The 19,258-nt window shown below is 40.1% G+C and overlaps 1 protein-coding gene across 1 annotated transcript in view; it reads right to left on the reverse strand.

Annotated features, from left to right (window-relative positions):
- The window catches only part of SLCO4C1 (solute carrier organic anion transporter family member 4C1), a 94,511-nt gene that overhangs the window by 19,061 nt on the left and 56,192 nt on the right, over positions 1-19,258 (reverse strand). The window contains exons 6-8 of the mRNA XM_074954011.1: positions 17,317-17,432; positions 10,289-10,433; positions 8,318-8,513 (exon numbers count right to left, since the gene is read on the reverse strand). Of these exons, the coding sequence (XP_074810112.1) occupies positions 8,318-8,513; positions 10,289-10,433; positions 17,317-17,432 (457 nt within the window). The remainder of the gene's footprint in view (positions 1-8,317; positions 8,514-10,288; positions 10,434-17,316; positions 17,433-19,258) is intronic.

A 19,258-nucleotide genomic window follows, 5' to 3' on the forward strand; every position in this document is an offset into this window, starting at 1 on the left:
AGAAGTAAATTAAAGACTTTCCCACAATGCACGAGGATGGAACAGGATGACAATGATTTTGAATTTCCTGATGGTAACAGTGCATTACACAACTTTTGCATTATAAATTGTTTCAAAGCTAGTTCTACTGAAACTAGGGAATGCTGCAATATCAGCAGTTTAAAAATCAAGCTATATTGTAAAGTGAGTGGTAGTATGTTAGTGTCCAAACTCTCACTTAAACAGCCTCCAATTTCAATTGGGAGAAATTTGGGTCAGTTTATAAACTTCTATTTTTATTATGTGCTCCTTTAAAGATATAAATTAATATCTTTAAAAGGGCAATTCACTTCTGCCAGTGACAGTTCAGTTAGCTGTAAAATGAAATTATTATGCACAACATTCAAAGTGCATGTGGAATGTTACATCAAAGTTATAAATCTAGAAGCATTCAGTCATTTTACTGAGTGGTAACATGCCTTTATTCATAGACACTAAGGTCAGAAGGGACCATTATGATCATCTAGTCTGACCTTCTGTACAACGCAGGCCACAGAATCTCACCCACCCACTCCTGTGAAAAACCTCACCTAGGTCTGATCTATTGAAGTCCTCAAATCGTGGTTTAAAGACTTCAAGGAGCAGAGAATCTTCCAGCAAGTGACCTGTGCCCCATGCTACAGAGGAAGGCGAAAAACCTCCAGGGCCTCTTCCAATCTGCCCTGGAGGAAAATTCCTTCCTGACCCCAAATATGGCAATCAGCTAAACCCTGAGCATATGGGCAAGATTCACCAGCCAGATACTACAGAAAATTCTTTCCTGGGTAACTCAGATCTCAGAATCTTCTGCAGACATCTTACATTTTTCAAAAATATATTGAAAACTGAGTTTGCAATGCTTCTATCAAAGAGCAAATCCAGAAACATAGGGAAAAGACGACTGTGTTTACTTGGTGCACATGGACTGTAATGCAACTGAAGCAAGTGGGGGAAGCTTTCACAGCTGCTCCACAACTTTTCCAGGGAAGCTTGACTGGTGGAATCAGCTGATTGACCCTAACAATCCTCATAGGGAATATGACAGGTTTCAGAGTAACAGCCGTGTTAGTCTGTATTCGCAAAAAGAAAAGGAGTACTTGTGGCACCTTAGAGACTAACCAATTTATTTGAGCATAAGCTTTTGTGAGCTACAGCTCACTTCATCGGATGAAGTGAGCTGTAGCTCACAAAAGCTTATGCTCAAATAAATTGGTTAGTCTCTAAGGTGCCACAAGTACTCCTTTTCTTTTTTCATAGGGAATATGTAGTTTTTTGCAAAACAGAGACTGGCATTCAGCGTGCCAGCAGAACGGCAGTGATTTCACTGCATTCCTGCTCTTCAACCGCTCAAGGAGGTGAAGGGAATGTTGGTGGGAGAGGTTTTGCACCTTAGATATTATCATAATAGATTCAAGAATGCACAGTGTATTACTTCCATCCATGTTCTCAAGTGAACCATTCTGACATTTCAACTGTACAAAATCACCACTATTGCTAATTAAGTTTGCTTGGTGAGAATCAGAGCACAAAATGATATCAGCACCATGTCAAGGATTGTTTCTGTGTGTCTGAACTCAAAAGTTTTACAATAAATGATTTTCAACATTAATAGGTGTAGAAAGGTTGGTACTATGCTGATACAAAGGAAAAGAGCATAAAATATCTTTATTTTCTACAAAGATGTAGTGTTCGTCATGATGGCTGCCTTCAAAATTTCCAAACAAAACAATAAACACCCACCTACTTCCCAACTTCATGGGACTATATTCAATTTCAACTCAAGCATCAGTCAAACCACTCTTGTAAAGAGAGATTCTCAAAGAAATGAGTCATCAGTTCAGTACCTAGGAATTTAGCCACACCACATTCAAAGTGGGAGTCAGTCATGTGATTAAATTCCCACAAGCTCATAGAATCTCTACCAGTTACCATGTCTACAGATTTAGCTGTGCATTGTTCTAAAGTTTCCTGAAGAACCTATGGAGAAGTGCTATTTTATTAAATCCCCTTTTCTTTCCCAGTCATTTTGTATGTCAAGCCCTCTGACAGGTAACACGATGGACAAGATAAAAATGAACTGTTGCCAATGGATGCCAGAAATGAGTGCAGTTGAAATGGTGCTGATAAGTTTAGCTGTGAGGGTTGAGACAGACAAGAAGTCTTCGACATCATTGCAACAACTATGTGGGATTCAACCATGGTTGCAGAAATTATGCTGAAGAGAGCATGGATTTTTATAGACCTACTGCTAATCATTATCACCAATGGTTCAGCTGCACCTGTTGGTTCCAACTGTTCACTATCTTAGTGAAAAGATACTGTAGAGTTATGGATACAAAAGATTTTGCAGTACAGTTCTGTTTCACATGTTCAGTTTTCAACGAAATTCTCTTTTCCTTTTGGGATAGAGTTTTGCATGTATAATCTCTTCCCATAGTTAAGTGTGCATTTTCCAAATCCAGGTTTCTTATGTTAGATGTTCAAAATTTTAAAACTTCTGTACAAATTTTCCTTGAAGTTGGCTTCACTTTAGATCTTAGCAAAACCAGCAAAATGCCTTGTTTGAAGAAAAAGTTTAAAGTTAGCTCACTGGAGCAATTTTCTTTACTTTAAATCTATGTGAATATAAAAAGATTTAATAATGAATATTCAAAAGAACTATTAACTTCAAATCTACTGTAAATTGATGCAGCATTAAGATTATATAATTAGGAATCGAAAGCTCAGAAAATGAGTTAGAATTTTTAAAACAGCCTTGCAGTGGACAGGACACTAGTCTGGGGCTTAGGAGAGCTAGCTTCAATTCCCTGCTCCTTCACAGACTTCCTATGTGATCTTGGACAAGTCTCTCTCTGCCTCAGTTTCCCATCTGTAAAATGGGGATAGTAGTACTTCCCTACCTAACAGGGTGCTGAGGAGTAAAGATTGTGGGGCACTCACACACTATGGTGATATGTGCAAGGAAGCAGGTTTTGTGAAATTTAAGGTTGTTTAACCTTAAACCCTAAAAGTTACTTCATGACTTTTAAGCCAGTGATTTTCAATGCAGCAATTCAAGTAAGTAAGTTAGGTGTCCAACTCTTTTGAATTTCAGTAGCAAGTGGGCAACTAACTCCCTTCAGCTCCTTTGAAAATCCTAGCCCATGGCCTTACATGTGTAACTTTAAATTTGCATTATTGTGTTTTTGCATTTAACCATGTATGACATACAAATGTTTTGCTCTTATTCTCACATTTTTCTTTAGTAGTTTGTGGGCAGTCACCATTTCATGGTGTGTGTGTGTCTGTGTGTGTCTGTGTGTGTGTCGTGTTTTAATTGATTTTAAAAAGGTAAGAATATTTCACTGACTACTGTATCCTGAAAGTATCTGATTTATTCAGTTATGAATCTAGTTATTGTTTCTACCTTGAAACAGCCTACATGTTAAACTCCATGTTTTGTGTCATTTTCCTATTATATGTGTGAGAGAGTTTTGACCTTAATTCATGAATACTAATACAGATAGATTCATAGATGCCAAGGCCAGAAGGGACCATTGCAATCATCAGGTCTGAGCTCATATATACCACAGGCCAAAGAACTGCCCCAAAATAATTCATATAAAATGAACTCCATCTGATAATTCACATAAAGTGAATGAAGCATATCTGTCCTAGGTTAATGTATCTCAATTTCTCGGTTTCCAGCTTATGCTACAATTTCTGATGTTCTTCACTGTCCCCTTTTTGCAGTTGCATGACATTGTTACTGGGCAGTCCTCAGCACATAAGAGGCGGCTAAATCTGATATTTAAGATCCCTACTCTCCTAGACCATTTAGGACACAAATACCTCTTTCATGCACATGGTAGGGAGGCATGGGTTCACTTGTGTGTACTTGGTTTAGAGCCACTTGGGGCCACAAAAGAGTTCAATTTATGGCAGCAAGAGCAAAAGACAGAAAAGTTAGAACAGCACTTTCTAATCAAAATAAAGGTCCTATTTTTGTCACCATATTGTTCTGACAACATATTAAGCCCTTTTCTAAAATTAAAGAATGAGGACTGGGAGTGGAATATTAAGAAGTCATTTACCCAGTTGCACTGCATATCACTCATGTTTATGCTTATCTTTAAATGGAAGCTAGAATCCCTAGGTACCAGAGCATGGAATTTATTTTCCACAACACCATCTGGCTCTTTGGCAGACCCTCAAACAATTGGAGTTGCCTCTAGCTCTGTCACTGCATGATAGAATAACTGGCTGCTGTTGAGTTTTCTGAGTTTCAGGATAGCTGATATTTTCTTTTTTCATTCTGCTCGATTCACAGCAATGTGTGTCCTTTTATCTGTTTATGAAACAGGAGTAATTTAAATCTCTTGGGAGACTCTGTATGACAGAAATGAGTGTTTTTACTACCATTTGAGCTTTCTGTGAAAGCCTGCAAATTTAAAAGGTCCCTTTGCTGGTACTGTCTTTAATCAAATAGGATTTTTTTGGTTAATCAGCAGTACAATATGCAGATTGCCACAAACATTTGTATAAGCTGTTTCTTCCTACAGCAGGTTCTCAACTTCTCTCTTAAAACATGTATCAATTCCAAATATTTTAAAAACTAGCAAAAAAAATTGTAAAGAGTATTTATGTTCAAAGAAGCATTTCAAACTGAAAAAATGTTTATCGTAATTAAACTGTAGCATCAAACATTGAATATCTGAATGTTGAGAAGTGCAAAATAATGCACACTGGAAAACATAATCCCAACAGTACATACAAAATGATGAGTTATAAATTAGCTGTTACTCAAGAAAGAGATCTTGGAGTCATCATGGATGGTTTCTCTGAAATCATCTGCTCAATGTGCAGTGGCAGTCAAAAAAACTCATGGAATGTTAGGAATCATTAGGAAAGGGATAGATAATAAGATAGTAAATATCATACTGCCACTATACAAATCCACAATACATCCACATCTGCAATACTGTGTGAAGTTCTGGTCATCCCATCCCAAAAAAGATAATTTAGAATTGGGAGAAGGACAGAGATGGCCAACAAAAATGATGAGGGGTATGGAACAGCTTCCAGCTGAGGCGAGATTTAAAATACTGGCACTGTTCAACTTAGAAAAGAGATGACTAAGGTAGGGGAGATATGATAGAGGTCTATAAATTCATGAATGGTGTGGTGAAAGTGAATAAGGAAGTGTTATTTACTCCTTCACATAAGAACGAGGGGTCACCCAATGAAATTAATAGGCAACAATTTTAAAACAAAGTATTTATTTGCACAATATACACACAACATGGGGAACTCATTGCTAGGGGATGTTGTGAAGGCCAAAATTATAACTGGGTTCACAAAATAAAATGGATAAGTTCATGGAGGACAGATCCATCAACGGCTATTAGCTAATATGGTCAAGGATATAACCAGTGCTCTGAATGTCCCTAAATCTCAATGCCAGAAGATGGGACAGGACGACAGGAGATGGATCACTCAATAATTGCCCTGTTCTGTTCATTCCATCTGAAGCATTTGGCACCAGCCACTACCAGAAGACAGGATACTGGGCTAGATGGACCATTGGTCTGACGCAGTATGGCCATTCTCATGTCATCTCCTATTTGTGCCTTTGAAAATCTCTCATTAAATAGATAGCGTTTTAAAAAACTGCATTTTTAAAAGGGCTTTCTGAATAGAAAATAATAATACTAAATCTATTCTTTTAAAGCATCATACATTATACGTTTGTAAAGACCAATAGAGTTAGAATATAAAGTTAGAAGGCTATTGAAACACCAAGTAATTTTCAAGTATAACAATGTAAGCTGTAACTTTTGTCTCCCTTATCCTAGGTTAGAATTTATTAAACTTGTTCACATTCAAATGTATCAATGACAAGATGGATAAAGTTAGATATCACCAACGATGATCATTTTGAGGTGTTTTGCTTTGCACTAAAGTAGTTCGGCACCTTAGGACACACCACTTGCTTTCTCTTCACTGCATGCAGCCACCTGCACATACTAGTGTGTGTGTGTGTGTGTGTGTGTGTGTGTATATATATATATATAGATACACACACACACACACACACACACACACATAGGTGTTCTGGAATGAAACAAAATTTCTTATACATTAAGGGCAAGCTCATTATCTTATAGAAGGGCCGCATGGAGACTGGATGTCAAATGGAAATGCTGAAGTTGCTCAAGAAGTCAAAATCCATTAACAGAAAGAGACCAGAATCCTTATAGATACAAGCATAGAATCAGACTAATTGGAAGTTTCAAAGACAGCTAGTGTAGTCCAGTAGATAGAACACTTGAGTTGGACTCTACTTAGACAAGTCACTCCACCTCTGTTCCACCCTCACCCCACATTCAGAGTCAGTCTGATCTACTCAGTATGAAAGTTTTTTGGGTCAGGAGCTGTCACTTCCTATTGTGTTTGTAGCATAATGGGGCCCCATCCAAGCTGCAGTATCTAAGCACTACTGTGATAATAAGGAACAAAAATTCTTTACCTATTTGTGAACACACTCCCCAACCACAATTAAAAAGTGTACTAAAATACTGCTATCACTATCTACCTGTGTAGATTTACTTACCCACTGGAATTTAAAACAACTCCTATAAGTACACTCTCTGGAACCCGTTGTTCTGAAAGTAAGGTTAAAATATAACTTTATGTATTTTTTAGTGTTTAACACTGTTCTGACTGATCCTTTTTCCTCCATATATTTTTTTCAGAAGAAGCCACATTAAGACTAGAATTCTATCCCATGTAGGTCAGATTTGTCTAATTTGGATAGAAAAAAGGTAGCTCTCATTTGATTTGAATACAATTTAGCATTGTAGTACCTGGATTTTTTATTGACCATATTACAGGACAGTATCCATTAGAGGATATGCAAGAATAAAAGAGGGCAAGAATAATTCAAGAGGAGCATCTGACCCAAGAGACCATGTTTCACTGATGCACCCATCCCAAACTAAAGAAAAACAGTTGATAAAATTAGAAGCAAAATGTTAAGCTGCACAGGAGGTATGGACACTTCAGAAAAATGAAAGAATTCCTAAATCAGGGCCAGGAAGGCTGAATCAAGCTCTGTCTCCAGAAAGCAGTTCAGACAACTAAGGGAGCTAAACAGAAGGAGTGACACCATCTACACAGCCCCTATGAGCAAGACTCCCTGCCAGGGTTAACAGAGTTGGGCTAGTAGGGCTTGTGCTAGCACTCTAAAAATAGCTGTGAAGACAGCACTTTTAAGTTGGTTCAGGCTGATGCTCAGGCTCTGAAACTAAGGAAGGGGGGATGGACTTTGGAGCCCAAGCTCCAGCCCAAACCACAAGTTCAAAGTGCTGTCTACACACATATTTTTAGAGCACTAACATGAGCCATGTTACCCCAAGTCTGTAAACCCAGGTTGGAAGGCTTGCTCCTGTGGCTGTGTAGATATACCCCAAGTAAGCAAAAACACCCTTGTCTAGATTTCAGCAACTAGGGTTATCCTGCTGCCTGGCCAAAAAGGAAAGACCGATGCAGCTCATGTTCTTTATCCAGGAAGGCCAGAAACCTTGCCCTTTGCATGATTGGCATATATGATTGACATGATGGTACCTGGTCTCAAATGAGGCCTACCTCACACCACCTAAAGCAAGATCAATTTACCAGTTAAATTACTGGGCTCAAAATGCCTTTCAGCTAAGAAGCAGGTATGCATGGAAAGGTAAAACTACAGGGCTAAGTTTCTCTCTACTCTGAGAGCTGAAGCCTCCCAGTCTTTTAAGAAAGAATGGTACACAACAGAACTGGAGGCCCACTGGTTGCAGACCATTTGCTGCCAAAGCAGCAAAGCTAGAACTTCAACCTCCATGCCATCCTTCAATTTGCTTCAATAAAAGAGCAGGGGATAGGACTCTCTTATCAAGAAAGAAACTTGCATAAATTAATCAACCTCTAACAGAAATTGAAGAGGGTTGAGGGAAAACATTCTCCAAAGAAACACAGACATCTAACGTAAGCAACCACACCAGCTGCCCACATCTGCAAGAGACAGAGAAATAATAGCTGAGCATAGTCAGCCTGCCAGACCCTTTTACAGGACATACAACATCACAAGCACTTTCCTGTTTTCATCTACTGCTAGCAGGACTTAACTATGGAGAGGATTCTCAACTTTCTCAAAGTATGTTTTTCATACATTAAAGAAAATTAAACAAGACAATTTGAAAAGTGTATTTATGCACTGTAAAACAGTTTACTCATTTTGAACATTGTTACCAAGCCCAAGAGTACATTAAAATATATTTACCTGTTATATGTTTCAGAGACACCTGCGAATGGTTCATTCCCACATTTAGAAAACACAAACACTGTGTTTAATATTAGAGCCACTGAGCAAGTGCCTAATATGAACTTGATTATGTTTTTGCAATCCAGTTTGTACTTGGAAACCAAGATGCCACTTATGATTTGACCTAGTGCTGCTCCTGGAATTAATACAAGCCCTAGAGGAAAATGAGACACCATCAATTACACAAAAATGCAAGACATAATCAAAATTTAGGGTGTATCCTGATTTTTTATCATTTTCAAACTATATTACTGGAATTTCAAAAGGCATGAATGAACTTTTATAACAGTTCTCACAAAAATAACGTAAATGATTCTCTTTAGATTTAGATGCATGCATCTGTGACCTCACATTATTTAGCTGTTGTTTTGAACTTCTTATTGCCAAAGGCACAGCCCAATCTTAGATTGTGTGGTAGACACATTAGATTAATATAGCACTCCTTTTAGGGCACCCTTCAGTCAGCTGGGAACCTTCCTCCACACAGTCTACTGCTACTTTAAGCACAAGATTTTCCATAATGAGTTCCAACGATGTGCAGATATTGGGCTTTTTTGGTCCTCCAAACCCCTTGTCAGACAATCTCCCTACCTCATTTTCTGAGCAATTTCTGGGGTTAAAAATAAACCCGGAAGAAATAAAAGGATGAGACCTTCCAAGAAGGCAAAGAAGCATTAGAAGTAAGTACCTGCAGCAGTCATAGCTAAATTGGGATAAGTGGAATCACAGCAACAACTGAAATAGCAACTCCTGCAGGGAATTCCTTCACTGTCGTCAAAGAAGCAATAGATTGAAAGGTTCCAAGGGCAGTAATTGTGGTGTGGGGTAGCTCACTGATAACCAAGAGGGTCCAATTCCCCTTTGCTCAGCCCATGATGCCAGCCACCATCACACGCTTGTTAAATTTTCAAACAAGCACCTTTGTTCTTTCTCCCATTCTGCCCCTCATGTTTTATAAGAGCTTCCCATCAACATCTGCAAAACTCTCTTATTAACCGCCTTAAAACTCTGCTTTCCCAGAATACCCACAAAATCTTAACAATTAGGCAGTGGACTCAGCACACCAGAAGCCTAATGGTCTTTTTCAACCACACTGCTTTTCAGATTGCTCCATGCAATTGAATATCTGATTTCAGTTAATTTATTGCATGGTATTTTAACTTTTATTTTTCTCAACATGTTCATTCATTGTTATTTTCCATCCCTTTCTAATCTGTATACCCAAGTTCTTCTATATTGTTTCAGTCCTCCCACTTTGATATCATCATTTCATTAAGATGCTGTTTACTCCCTTTTCTAGGCCATTAATAAACATACTGGTATTAAAGACCAAATTTAACACAGATCATTGTGGTGGCAGAAAATAAGCCCAACACCAATTCCACTTCTCTTTTCTATCACAAAAAAATTCTACATCCCACAACTGCTGGGAGCACAGAAGATGAGAGTCCCATGGAAGGAGAGAGCCAATAACAGGAGTCAGGGAGCAGCCAGGCCAGGGGTCAAGGGCAGTTGGATCGGGAACAAAGTGGTAGTCATTGCAAACAAAATTCCCAATGGCCTTTTCTTCCCCTCTACCCTAAAATAACTTTGAAGTTAAGCAGACTTCAAGTGACATTCAGACTATATCTAATTTCCTATGGATTAACACTTTAGCTGAGTCTATCCTAAGAAAACCATAAACGGTATTCACCAGAGGTAGCAAAGGTGGAAACTGTCATGTCAACAGTTGGCATTTTGTAATAAAAAGACCAATTTTTGCTAAAAATATTTATGTATTAAAGGTTACAGAAACTCTACAATTGCAAGTACATACCAATCCCAAATTAATTTCTCTCCTCTACCAGCTAATTAACATAGGCAGTACAATATATATATAGCACAAGATATTTTTATTTAAAGAGTTTAAAAAATTGAAACGCCCTTTACCTCCTAGTGTAGCTGAATAACTGGATGACTGTCCAAACTGATTTTCTATAAATTTTGGCAGAAATGTGGCAAAGCCAGTGGCAACTAAAGCTTCTGTAGAAGCAGCTACTATTAAACACATCAACACAGGATTCTTCAGCAGTATCTAGGAGGGAAAAGCTTATTTAGTATTCTGTACATTACTTCATTATAATATTACTTTTACTGAATTTATTTAATACAAATAGAAACTACAGTGTGTTTAAAAATAACGTTTTAAATGTGTGCTGATACCCAAGACTTTTAAACCAAAGTATTGCAAGCCCTGAAATTCCGAATATGATTTTCTACTCTTCCACAACTGAAATAGATTTATCAGAAATTAGTCTCAAAGGATTATTTTTCTCCAGTGCACATGTATTGTCCATTCTAGTTTTAGATGTTTGAGCGATACATTTTCCATCTATTAGACTGTGCTAAAGCCTCAAAGAAAGAGATCATATTGTCAGGAGAGCTAAATAACAAGAGAAAGCAAAGACAAACACACACAAAAAGGGAGAGAACAGAATATTTTGCATCCTCTTATTTCTAACTATATTCTCTTGTTGGGGGAGGGAGGAAGTTTGGGGCCAAAAGTTAATGAGTGATTAGGGAGAAGCAAGGAGACAGGCTATGTCTACACTGCACTTTTGTTATTAAAACTTTTGTCGGTCAGGGTGTGAAAAAACAAACACACCTAACCGACAAAAGTTTTAACAACAAAAAGCATCAGTGTGAACAGCGCTTTTTTGGTGGGAGACATTCTCCCACCAACAAAGCTACCACCGCAATTGCGGGTGGTTTTATTTTGTTGGCAAGAGAACTCTGGCATATAGAGGATGCCATCCAGGAAGAAATTCTCTGGCTGGAAACTGATTGTCCTCCTATTTTGTCTGCCACTGCTATGAACAGCTGGGAGTATTTACAGAAGTGCCTGGGTCTGTTGAGATAGAACAGTATAGTTCTTCTGACATCCAAGGTATGCAAGTGTTCTTCCTCCCTGCTTATATGAAGCTTCAGATAGAATATGGGCAAATAAATTGGGTGGTTTATATGGTAAGATTAAACCACCTTTAGGACGAACTTTGGATGAAGACGCAGGTAAATCTTTTCCTTAAAAAAGATTGTATATGGAGGCCCCACCATTAAGGCATGCAGGTCCCCTACTCTTTGGCCAAGGTAATGACCACCAAAAATGCCACCTTCTTGACAGGTGCAGTAGAGAGCAGGTAGCCAACAGTTCAAATGGGGAATTCATAGTCTCAACAACAGAGTGAAGAGTGGAGAATCAGTGTTAACAGGACTATGCTGGGGCTATAAGTATGATTCTGGCCTAGTCCTTTCTCATCTTTAGTAATAACCTGTGAATGAGCAGGACTGATGACAAACTGTACATGAGTCTGCCTGACCACAGCCATTAAAAAGGCAATTGTCACAGAACCCGGGCTGTGACCCCATAGATAGCAGAATTGCTGACAGTTTCTGTTGGACTTTTTCATAAATATGTCTACTTGGGGAAACCGCCATAACTGGAAGATGTATCTGGCCACATCTGGTTGAACAGACCACACATGGTGACTCATAAACAATCAGCTCAGGGGGTCTGCTAGGTTGTTTTGTACATCCAGCCGATAAAATGCTTCTAGATCTACTGAGCTGGCAATACAGAGCTCCCAACATTGCCTCTTGACAGAGTGAAGAAGAGTGGGCTACCCCTGCTTGCTGAGTTATAACACTGCTGCCATGTTGTGTGTAAGGACTAATAGACTGCTTCCCCTGATCTGCAATAGAAATACTTGGCACGCCACTCTGGCAGCTTTCAGTTCTCTGACACTAATGTGTAAAGCTAAGTCTTCTGAGGTCAGTACAGAAATCATTTTTATTTTTTGAAATCTCTCTGATGGAGGAATGCTCTTGCTGCTACTGAGTCCAGGAGAACTCTGACGAACTCTGTAGATTGAGATGGAATCAGAGTTGACTTTTTAAAATTGATCCTCAAACCCAGGGATGAAACTAAATGAATCATTTTCTTTGCTGTGACTACGCTAGTGTTCATGAATTCCCCTGCACATCTATGTAAGGGTAAATGTAGAATCCTTGGCTGAGTAGATGGGCTGGTACTACTGATAGACACTTTGTGAATATCCTCAGTGCCAAGAAAATTCCAGCACTCTCAATTGGTAATGACTCTCCAGAGCCAGAAAATGTACGTGCTTTCTGTGGTGGGGGGTATATTGACACATCAAATTAAGCATCCTGTAAGTTGAGGGTAATGAATCAATCCATGGGATCTACAGCAGGAATAACAAGAAACAAAAGTTACCATATGGAATTTGGCACATTGAATGTATTAACTGAGATCCCTGAGATCTAGTCAGGCCTAATATTGGGGGCAGAGGTCGAAGCCAGAGGTAAGGTCCGGACTGGGCCAAGGGTAGCACTGGAATCAAGATCTGGGGACAGGCCAAGGTCAGAACAAACATCAGAGTCTGTAGACAAGCCAGAATCAGTACTATAGCTGGAGTCAAGGTGTAAGCCAGGGATCAAAGCTGGATAGTCAGAATCCAGGGACAAACCAAGTCAGTTCTGTAGACACGGTCCAGATACAAGGAGGGTCGAAGCCAAGGTCCAGGTCAAAGCCAGGCTCCAGGGAAGGTCAGAAAGCAGAGGCAAGGCTAAAGAGAGTCAGTAACAGCTCTTCAGCAAGGTCAGAGTAGGGCATGGACTAGACTGGAACAGGGCTCAGGCAAGGCTGGGGCAGGAACAGGATCAAGAGCAGGCTGGGACTCTCAAGAGTCTGATACAGTGCAAGGCAGCAGGAGGATTCCTGGCCAGGTAGTGCTGTTGCATAGATTGATCTGCAGCTCCAGTAGGGTTGGGGATATACCTGAGCCTGGGGGTCATCTGACCCCGTCTCGGCTTAGGGATAGGTTGCTGCCTCATGCCTGAGGGCTAAGTCACTGCAGGCTCTGTTGGAAGGGTAAGTCAGTGAAACTGAATTGTTCCTGCATGCCTGAGCGGTTACTCACCTCAGGTCTTTTGGAGGGGCAGCTGAGCGAGCAGCCCTGGTTTGGCTGCAGGTTTGCCTCACAGCAGGGGTAGCCCAAAGATCTTTTGATGGCTGCAACATCCCTTCATTAATAGGTAGTTCAACCCTGCTTTGGGATGTTGGTTTTAGGATATCAAACAATTTAGACACTTTCTCCTGAATGGTCTCCAAAGGAACTTTTGGTGTTTTTGCAATATGCTTCAATAATTCCTGACAGGGTTTAAATCATCAGCTGAAAATTGCGTATCATGAAATAGTTTAATCACGCAAGGGAGAAAGACCAAGTGATAAATTGGGAAGACTCTCTTGATGAGCAGATATTTCACGATTGCTTACAATTTGTTGTTCCTTCATTTCTTAAACATGACAAGGAGAATGATAAAACCATGAGAATTTGCCACAGGTGACTTATGTATAGATCCCGTATAGTGTGGGACAACATTTCATGAAAACTGTGATCCATGAAGGCCAATAAGACCATAGTTGCAGACCATTTGGGAAAGGGACATTTGGCCAATATGGAGGAAACCAAAGAGCATCGTGAGAATTAGCATCCTCAGATCTATTAAGAGGTCCTTCCCCATATGCCTCCTTAGATTATTTTCTTTCCATCAATAGGATTTCGGGGTTTTTTTGCGGAGAACTCCTATCAGTCTGAAGAGGAGTCAAAGTTTTTGGATGAAAAAGTTTCTAACACCAAAGGCACAACAGAAAATTGAAGGACCTGCATGGGACTCATATCCTTAATTGTATTTGTATGTTGGTTCAAAGAAATTTGCATTACAAGTATCCTTGCATCTTTTCATGGAGGGAATCTGTCTGGCACCAAAATTGGGGAAACCTTCAGGAAAGATGACTCAGGTTCTGGAGTGATGCTGATGTCTGGTGAAGGCACAAAAGAACCTTTTGGAGCTCAAATTCAATTGTAAAAGTTCCCATCGCTGAGGATGCTGTAGTTATGCTTTGAAGATTGTCCTGTGGTTGAAACTGTCAGTGCAGGCTTTGATAAAAGCCATTGGTACCAACAAAGGAGTCACTGATGAAGACCATCCTGAGCGCTCCAGTACTGAGAGGAACAGCTTTTCTAAAGCCTGGTTCTAAAAATAAATAAAGTAGATGATCTTCCCTAAAGATTTCCTTGCCGAAGACATAGAGACGGTGTCTGAACTGGCCTTCTGTTATAGTGTGGCACCACCTGCCCAGGTCCTGCTTTTTTCTCTCACTGGCTGCAAGGGTTCCTCAGAAGAGCTCCTCTGCACTCTTGAGTCCTGGTCCCAGAGATAGGGCTCAGTACCAGGAAAAGGACAGAGTCAGAGCCACAAGCTTTCAGGTGTCACTCACCAACAGAAGGTAATTCAGAAGGTAATTCAACAGAAGGTAACTCACCAGTAAAACGTATTACCTCACCCACCCTGTCTCTCTAATATCCTGGGACCAACAAAGCTACAACAACTCTGCATAAAGTCAGAGCCACTCAGTCCTCAGGCAGCAAGGATCCCTGACTGCTTTGGTGGATTCTTCTGAGTTCCTTTTGTCTTCTTAACTGCTCCTGAATCAGATGTCACATCTCTGGTCATAGGAGTGCTGGCAGAATGAGTTATGAAAAAAGAAGCCTCTGTTATCAGGTCTGTGACCTGAGTCCAACATAGCCCTCATGGACCTTTCTATAAGAAAAAGAATCAGTTCAGGCTGCTTCTTGAAGGACTTTCAAATCGCTCACTTAGCAATGATATATTCCTCACCCAGGCAGTAATGTTATGGCTGTTAGTCAGAAGAAAAATCCCCCTAGAAGAGGGACATGGCTTGAAACCCAGGAATATATGTTCTGATATAAACTGTGCTCTTCTCTCTTTCTATTTTTAATCTACTGCCTACAAGCTAAATAAAATAGTAACCAAAACACTAACTCCTATTTATAAAAAAAAAGAATTACCAACGATCAGTTTAATTACTAAGTAGCAAGGTTCCTACAGACTAACACTATGTTGTTCCAACTCACTGCCTATGGCAGTTCAAAGGAACTGAGTGGCGATTGGGTCACTGTGCCCTTTATGACCTCAAATGGGGGAGAAGTGGGGGGACATGTGGCAGAAGCATAAGCATGGGCAATCCCTACTAGATACTGCTAGAGTCAACATTCCAAACTGCTGTGCTGGGCACAATGGACACAATTAGTGGGAGCCACATGTGCAGTACCGCAAAGAACTCAAGTTCTTTCACTAAATGAATTTATTAAATGAACTTTTTAAGTGAAACGATAGCCCTTCTAAGGCATACCTTTTTTGTTAAAGAAAACACATCACTAAAGGCAACTAGACAACAGCATTTTCTATGGTATTTTTTTAAAAACCCAGCATTTCATCAAATAATGCAATATTGAGAGATGCTCTATGAAATTGTCTTTAAAATTCATTTTTTAATTATAGAAGAAAAGGTATCTAACTAGTTCCATTTCTTATTTAACTTCTTGGAACTCATTAACATGTTTCCTCTCCCAGGCTGCATTTCAATCAAGAATGAGATTGTAAAACATAGGTATTAGTCTCAGGAAGGAGAAATTACATATCTGTTGTTGTCTAATGATTTATTACATGTCTAATATTGTTGTCTAATCTGCAAGAGAATTACAGATTTGGGATTATGCTTGGCTCAAGGGCAGTGAGAACTCAGATAACATTATATTTTACAAGATTATTTAAATCTCACTCTTACCACACAGTATCATTGCTCTAGTCCATCAGTTCCTATTCTGAGCAAAAGGGGGAAAGCATTAAAAAAATTGTAAAGCTGTATCCACACCTCTGCACTGAAAGTGGATGGGAGAGTGTAAATCCATTACACCATTCATCCTCAGAGAACAAGTTATTAAGAGTTGTATGTTTCCAAAAACAGACTAGTTGCAGTCTTCACTCTTGAGGACAAAAGATTCAGGTATGAGTCTCTAATGTGGTCAAGAATTAGCCAAAGGTCAGTTAAATGCAAAGATTCCTCATGGTGCAGTAGTAACAGGAGTGAACAGTAAAATGCTCTTTTGGCAACTCCAAAGCATAGTACATCCAAAATATGTATGTTGTATCTAGAGAGAGATCCCATAATTTAAGGTATATAGGTTGCTGTACATCTGTAACAGAAAGGTCAAACCTGGATTCATGCCCAATGTATGATGGAAGAGTAATGCGTTGAAAAAGTATAGTCAGTCTAACCTTAGAAGTCACATCACGTTAAAATTAGTCTCCTGAAGTAACCAGAGATATACAGGGATGGTTCATATAAGCCTGACTACTGACAGAAAAAAAAAAAACTATTTCAGCTCTTTTAACCCACTTTAGATAAAAAAGCCTACAAAAGCAGTTTGCTATCTGTATGTGTTGTGAAAGTCTTTCCATGATTTATCACCAGACATCCGAATCTCCCATGAGAAGGAGGAATGTCATAGTTCATTCAAGCTCTGTTGTACCGAACATCTGAAGTTTGATTTTCTTTTCAACTGTTGACTGCCTCTCCTTCCCGACAAATTATTTTGACTGGAAGAAAGTTTTCAGAGTGAGGTTTTCTAAACATGACTCGAAGATTCCAGTCTTCTCCCAGAGTAAACCAGATACTTTGATTACATGGCTCAGTGACAGACTCGGAAGCTCATTCAAGATTCCATGTTTTGAAGGAGTGGAAGTGCCCTGAACACCACTTGACTGTGGTTAAAATTATACTCTATGTACAAATAGAAGATCACTATGTAACATGTATACTTTTGCCACTATCTAGTATCTATTCCTATAGTCTTGTCCCAAAACAGTACTGGAATTATTTCCCATGCAAGCCTCTGTGTAAAAGGAAGTGAGTTTTCTACATTTCTATGAAGCTGTTAGCTCATTTGTGAGTAGGTCAAAGTATCTCAAAATTATGTAAACTAACATTCAAAGAACAGCTAAAAATCTTGCATTGACTTTATTGTTTACCTTACCAAAAGAGCCACTGGAAAATCTTTAAAATTTTTCCCAATATTCCTGTCTTCAACAAATGCCTCACTTCCATCATGATGAGTTTCAGAAATTTTTTCAGATTGTACTTTTGCTGTACCTACAGAAGAATAAGTTTATTTTACACAATGAAAATAATGCGTAACTTAGTGCTTGTAACAAATTTATCTTTAATTAAAGTGCAGTATTACAACAAATGCTCCATTTCCCAAAAGAGGAGACATCATGCAGACTTTGCTAGACACTGCAATAATGCAGAGTGAAAAAGCAGATCAATAATGCATTCCTATGGAAAGCAGAGCTCTGCTGAGAGCAAAAACACAGCAAAAATCACAGCAAAAACGTCAACAGCAAGCATGAGAGTTGTTGGTGTTATCAGGCCCACCAAAAGAAATTTCAGACTCACTGAACCCCGTCCTGGCCATTTTACCCCATCTATATCACCTTTCTGCCCCCATACTTATAACTCGCCTCTTCCTTCTCTCCTTTTTTCTGTCATTCCCCACACAGACAGAATGTTTTTTTAAAAATATTTTGGGAAGAGCCTATCCTCTTTGTAATACTAGCTGTACTAACAGAAAAGGTTTTATAAGGTCTATAAGCCTGTCCTAGGATACTTGGATCCATGCCTCACTGCTCCACCCATAGAGCAAGGCAGGAGGTTGAATCTGAATCAAAGGCTACAATGCAAGACTGACTCAGTAGGAGTTGTTGGGTGCTCAGCACTCAAAGTCAGGTCATTTATTTAAACACCTAACTATGGACTAACTATGGACTTGGGAGCCTAATGTGAGGCACATTTTCTTTTAAAAACTTTAGCCATCACTTCTCTTACTTCCCCTGCCTTCAGCCTATTTCAACGAGACCCTCAATCCTCCCCCCAGTCCTATTTCCCATTAAACCTTTCAAAAACCCTCCCACGGTCAATTGTCTTCCTCCTACCCAACAAGCCCTCTAGGATTTCACTGCTTACCTGTTACACAAGGCTTAATTAATACCCTAACTATAAGGCATTATGCCTGTTTTACAAATGGTACACTGAAAGTACAGAACAATTAAATTATTTGCTCAATGTCACTATGACAGGGCAGAGCGGCCCTGCACTGGTACCGCAGGAGTTAACCCTTCCTTCCTAGCAGAGAAAGCCACGCCCCTGAGGCTCTGCTGGGCATGCTCCACCTGGAGAACAGGTATAAAAGCCTGCAGAGCTACTCAGTTGGGGCTGACCACCAGAGGGGAAGGAGGCATGCTGCCAGCTCTTGAGGAGGGACTGCCTGTGCTCTAGGATCCAGAGGCCAGCCAAGCTGGGATGCACCTTGGTGCCCAGATGGAGTATGTCACAGGAGGTGAACTGACCAGAGGACCCACCCTGAATTGGAGAACCTGGCGGTTATGGTAGGAAGTGACCCAGGGGAACTTTAGAGGAAAATGGTGTTTGAGCTGCACAGAGGCTTGCTGTGTTTTGGGCAGATCCCCACCAAGATGGTGGCAAGCAGAACTTGCCACTATCAGGGACCTGGGTTGGGACCCTGTGAAGAGGGTGGGCCTGGGTCCCCCTACTACCTCCCCTAAACACACCATTGGAATCATAAGGATTCTGGCCATGCTACACTGTCTGAAAGGGGTGATTATATGGATGTTGGCCATTGGGCCACACTTCCCTGACACTTGGGGCAAGTTACATGGACTCCAGCTGCACTATCCCACTTGTGAGGGGGGAGTTGTATGGACCCTGGCCATTGGGCTGCACTGCTCCAATGCTGGGAGAGATTTATATGGACCCTGGCCATTGGGCCTCACTGCCCTGACAGTTGGGGCAAGTTACATGGACTCTGGTGGCTAGGCCACACTACCCTACCTGTGGAGAAGCTGGGGGAGTTATATGTACTCTGGCCATTGGGCCACACTGCTCCAATGCTGGGAGTG

This window comes from Natator depressus, chromosome 5, assembly GCF_965152275.1.
Source record: "Natator depressus isolate rNatDep1 chromosome 5, rNatDep2.hap1, whole genome shotgun sequence".
Classification (NCBI taxonomy): Eukaryota; Metazoa; Chordata; order Testudines; family Cheloniidae; genus Natator; species Natator depressus.